General features: G+C 26.9%; 1 protein-coding gene across 1 annotated transcript; it reads right to left on the bottom strand.

The window, feature by feature from the left end:
- Nucleotides 1-1,997, bottom strand: LOC107005975 (polyubiquitin-like). Its single transcript, XM_015204615.2, has 2 exons — nt 1,947-1,997; nt 1-1,121 (listed from the first exon to the last, which is right to left on the bottom strand). The coding sequence occupies exons 1-2, from the start codon at nt 1,995-1,997 to the stop codon at nt 213-215; spliced, it is 960 nt and encodes a 319-aa protein (XP_015060101.1). The 3' UTR covers nt 1-212.
- Between the last annotated feature and the right edge of the window lie 3,740 nt (nt 1,998-5,737).

The raw sequence follows: 5,737 nt of genomic DNA, 5'->3' as shown, positions 1-5,737 counted from the left end.
TCAAACTTCTCCTTATCTTCCTTGAGAAGTTCGAAAGATTGTTTTCAATAGATCATCCATTCAACTAAAACGTATTTGAAAAAACAAAACAAGTTCACCACCTTCCAAAAAGCAAGTTAAGAGGTAGTTTTAGTTCGTTCCTGATCAACGTTATCAAATGAGTACCAGAGGTATAGTACTTGAATCCACAATGCTGTTGGTAACTCGTAATATCAGGTAGTTGTCGTAGAAACAGGACTACGAAAATCAAAAATGATATTCGAGTGCATTCTGATATTGTAGCTTGCTAAATCCCGGTAATTAGCTAGGCTTTTTCCCTCGAACACAAGTTTTTGCAGATGAACTGGTATGTTTAGCTTTTGTAAAAGCATGCCCTTCACATCCTTGACCAACTCGTGCCTCTGCACGTCTAGTGTAATACTTCCACCACTCGTCTTGATTAAGATCTGTATTGTTTTACTCTTCACCTTTAAGACAGACTCTTCATTGACATCACTATGATATAATATCTTTGAATCTTCCAATTTATGTTTCCCAATAAACAAATCCATAAAACTTATCGAGTAGCCAACTCTGCTTTCTATAATAGTTTTGATGTCGCGAACAGTTAATGCAACCTTGACTTCTATTTTAACAGTTTCCTTTGTTGAAATAAGCAACTTGTCTCGCGGAATGTAAACCATATGAAGTGTTGATCCACCATTGATTTTGTAAAAAACTAAGGTTTTGTCATCGTCAAGAAACTTCCCGTCATGAATAAGAGAAAATTTCTTTGAGTTTACTCCTTCTTTGACCCCAATCCTACATTTGACATCCTGGATAGTATTGAATGTCCTTGAATAAACCGTAATTGTTACATTAGTATGGGGTCTCTTCACCAAAAGTACCTTTGGTACTGAATTGTCGATATAAATATAAGCATGAAGGGTGGAGTTTTCGATAATGCCACAATCCATTAGCTTCTGTTCATCATCTGTTAGGCGAACATCTTTTGAAAATAGCTGTTGAAGACATTCCGGTATGCCCTCATGATCATGTATTAAAGATTTCACGTGTCCGATACTATCTGATTCCTGAACTGTTATAGTGATTGTTTTAGTGACCTTCACGTCTATAGTCATCTGCAAGAGGATAAACAAAACAAGAACGGTATTTAACAGTGGTAAGTTAAAAATCATAAGCACCAGCAAAACGAAAACATTCTAAGTCTATGTTTTGCTTAAGTCAAATACAATGCAATTGTATCTTTCGTATGAAAGTTCAAAATCCTCTGCCACTCAACAGTACAACATTTACCGTGCCTAGGCCCCTTCTTCCTTACCTAATGAGAGAGTCCGCAACCCGACTTAGTAAGTCTCAAAAGCCTTTCTGTTTTAGTAGATCAATCAAAAGGGATACAGTTTATGAGTCCTATACACCCACGCGACTAACCAGCTCGCATGCACTGAATAAAAAATGATCATTAGCAGCAATTAATTCATACTTGCTGCTAAATATGTATTTTTTAGCTGTAATTAATATTTTTGTATGTCTCTAAAACCTTTAGCAATATTGTTTTTAATGACACTTAACTAATGCCGATAAAAACTTTAATACTCTGTATTAATGTCAATGTTTTTTGTTGCTAAAAATTATTTTTTTATTGTAGTAATGTTCACTAGTTTCACCGACTAGACAAAAGGAATGATTCACTCGATACATATATTATAGGTGCACTTGAAGTGTGGTTTGTGGTGGCCGGTGTCCCTATTAGGTTGGCCCTTCCCATATGTTAGGCTCCGTTTTGGCTAAAGGTCAGGACTCAGGATAACAAAAACTCAAATATAATAAGAAAATCAGGATAACAAATATGATAACATTACTACAATAAAGGTGCGAAGAAAGGCCTGATACTTGCCATCAAAAGCGAAATAACATTTTATCTCGAATTGTTATAAGGAGCAAACCTCTTTTTCTTTTTCAATAATAGTTCTCTTGTGCTTCATGCTCGACTCCATCTGCAAAGCTTATAATCTCCTACAAATAACACAAAAACAATAGAAAAAAATAAGAAGAATCAAGTATTACTTAACTTTCATATATGTGTATATATCATCAATCATTAAAGTTAAAAATTGAATTACGGAAATATTCTTACTCTAAAATAATACTACTAACTTTTTTTCTCTCATTAAATTAACAATTTTGCTATATAAACCAAATTTATCTAAGAGAAGTGCTAAATGACCAGAAAAATGTGGCCAGAATAGTGAAAAAGACTATTATAGCCTTTCCCTCCAAATAAAATTAATTCTTTGATATTTTTAAAAAAGTATGAGCATTAATTATTTTGATAAAATTAATTTTCTGGGTCTCATGCTTTATTACTTCTTCAATTCTTTTTCTTTTTGTCATTTCGCTTCTCCTTCTTGACTTTGTTTTTGCTCTTCTTATAAAAAAATTAGAATATGGTGAAAATAAATAATTATATTTAAGCATTTAAATTGGTTAAATTCATCCTATGAATGAAACAATAAAATAATTTATTTTATGTATCTATTGGAACTTCATCAATGTAAAATATTTTTTTAATAGCATAAAGAAAATCACAATTTCCTGAAAAAAAAAAGCATAATTTATTTGTTTTAATGTCAAATTTTCTATGTATATATAATTAATACATTAATTATTTTTTTTTGTAATATGACTCAGTTTTAAATAACTCTCTATATTTCAAATTTAAACATTTATACTTTATGTACTATAAAATGATATACACTTATACCTCCAAATAAGTTTATCCATAACTAATTATATTAAAATATGATTATTAAATAATAAACTAAAAATATATAAAAAAATGTTTTTTTGACGTTATTCTTACAAAATTAATTAGTGTCGATACTATAAGTAATAAAAAATTTATGATTTATGTATGTTTTGATGTTTATCATATATAAAGTGTTTTGAGTTTTGCATGACTTTTATTGAAATATTTTCAAATTATACTTACAAAATTATTTAAATATGTACTTTAAATTTATTTGAACACAACTTCATTAACATATTTAGTTAGAACTCCTATTAATAATAATAAATAAGTAATAGTTCACATATTATCAAGTCAACATAATATAAGGGTGCAAAACTATCACATTTTCAATATGATTGTTGTTAAATAGGATTGACACTGATGAAATATATGTTTTTTATAATATTGTGATATTTGCATCTCTGAGGTGTTTCGAGTTTTGATTGTCGTTATTAATATAGTTTTAGATTATATGATAAGATATTCAAATAAATAGCCTAAATTTATTTAAACATAATAATTTATAAAATTATATACTTTTCATATTAATAACAAATACGATTAATGATCTATAAGTTATCAAATTGACGTTATATATTGCGGATACAAGACTATAATTAACATTAACACGTTACACTCAGGAATTCTCAGCAATATGCAATATAAGTAAAATAAATATGGATTTTGAAATTTACAATTGAATAATAATGATTAATACGATTTTTTCACTAATTAATAACGGTTTATACATCATGTGTGTTTTTCTTTTAGAAAAATAATAACATAATCTTGGACTTAGATAGTTTAAATAACTATTAATAATAATGCAATTTTCGTAGTGATGCCTTGAATTAAGAAAGTTATTTATTATTTTATAATTGTCTTAATATCAAGGTTGACTACTCTCTGTTTATTATAATACTAACATTGATATCTATACAATAATCAAATAAGATATAGAATATTTTTTACATTTCATTACTATACCACATTATTTGTTTGATCTTCATGATAATAATATTGTACAAATTATATTGAATTATTATTAGGAGAAAAAGATTTGATATACTCCTTAATTTTGTGATATAGAGATAATATATATTCCGTAAAGAAAAGGTCACATATACATTTATTGTTACATGAGCAAATTAAATAACTTATATATCCTCTTTTGACTAACGAACGAAAATCAGGTAGTTTTTTCACGTGATTTTATTTTTCAGTTTTTGAATTCAACGACTAATTTAGTCTCAGTTATCTCCCTTATGAATATATTTGTTTATTTATTTGAGTTTGTTGTTCATGTTTAATTTTTTGCTTCCATTCTTTAGTGTAGAAAATATGAGAATTTTAAAAAAATAAAAAACGAAATAAAAAAATTAAAAAAACAAACAAACTAAAATTAATCATTTTTTGCGGTTATATTGAATTTTATTTTGTAGTTGTAAAAATGTTGATGCATCTATAATAGACTTTGCAAGAAGATAAGTGAAAAATTAAATTTGATCATCAACATAGTATATCAAAATTAGTCATGGAATTAAAGAAGATAAAAATAAATAACAAAAATTCATGTATGAAGAAGATCAAATATAACTCGAAATATTTCGAGAAGGGTCAAATATACCTTTTATATTTTTATTTTATTAAAAAGAATTAATAAGCTTTTTACTTTCATTAGCGAAAATGATTTTGGCTCTTCAAACATACCTCAAAATACTACGAGAAGGGTCAAACATACCTTGTATAATTTTTATTTAATTTTAAAATACATAATTTAATTTGCTTAAAACATAGTAATAAAATATGTAATTTAAATTATTTAAATATGTAGTTTAATTTTTTAAACATGTTGTTGTAAATATGTAGTTTAATTTTTTAAAACATAATAACCAAACACAGACTTTATATATGTAATTTTTCAACATTAATGTGTAGTTATCTTGGGTTGTTGTTAAATAGGATCGACACTTATAAACCATATGATTTTTAGTATTTCTTTAATGTGTTGTTGTCTATCAACTCTAAAGTATTTTGACTTTTGATTGTTAGTATTGAATTATTTTACATTATGTATATAAAAAAAGTACTCAAAATGTAATTTAAATAATTATTTAAATAAGTTATTTAAATCTAATTATATAATAAATGCAATAAAATTACATAATTTTAAAAATTATTAATCCGTTCAAAACAAATATTAATTTTAAAAAATAAAATAATATTGTTACTCCAACTATGTATACTTAATATTTTAGTAGATCATTTAATAGAAAACATTTTTTAATAAAATAACAAATAATACTAATAAAGAAAAATATATACGTGATGAAACTTAAATCTAGTTTATATTAAATTTGTATTGACATTGTCATCGGAGAACTATAAAGATTTTTTTCTTTCAATTTTTTTATAAAAGTTTATTTTGAAATCATAAAAAACTCTTTTTTGTTATAAAATCAAGCTCATAAGAATATAATCATAAAGAGAAGAAGACAAGAGAAGTAGATAAAAGAAGAGTCATTTTCATCTTATTCAAGTGTGTACTTCAAATGGTGAGTGATGTCTCTATTTATAGTGTTGAGATATCACTCCCAAAGGTCACCAAATTAGTAGATACATGTTTATCCATAATGGATCATATCACCTTGGAAATATACATACATGAATACAATTAATTCATGAATATCCAATGGACAATCCACTTAATTGGTTCAAGGGATTTGTAACACTCCCCCTTGGATGTCCATAGATAATGTGCCTCGTTAAAACCTTACTAGGAAAAACCCTGTGGGAAAAAATACTAGTGAAGGAAAAAGAGTACACATATCTTTTGAACGCACTATTTGTTGCCTCATTAAAAACCTTGCCAGGAAAACCCAGTGGGAAAAAACCTCGGTCAAGGGAAAAAGAGTGCAACGCGTATTATACTCCCCCTGATCAAAA

The sequence above is a fragment of the Solanum pennellii genome, chromosome 12 (assembly GCF_001406875.1).
Source record: "Solanum pennellii chromosome 12, SPENNV200".
In the NCBI taxonomy this organism is placed as follows: Eukaryota; Viridiplantae; Streptophyta; class Magnoliopsida; order Solanales; family Solanaceae; genus Solanum; species Solanum pennellii.
This window is presented reverse-complemented; position numbering and strand designations above follow the sequence as displayed.

Bases quoted from the DNA above. Each gene is read 5' to 3' on its own strand.
- LOC107005975 (XM_015204615.2), bottom strand. From the start codon at position 1,997: ATGGAGTCGAGCATGAAGCACAAGAGAACTATTATTGAAAAAGAAAAA. The intron at 1,122-1,946 runs GTTTGCTCCTTA...ATCCTCTTGCAG, and splicing joins TTATTGAAAAAGAAAAAGAG to ATGACTATAGACGTGAAGGT.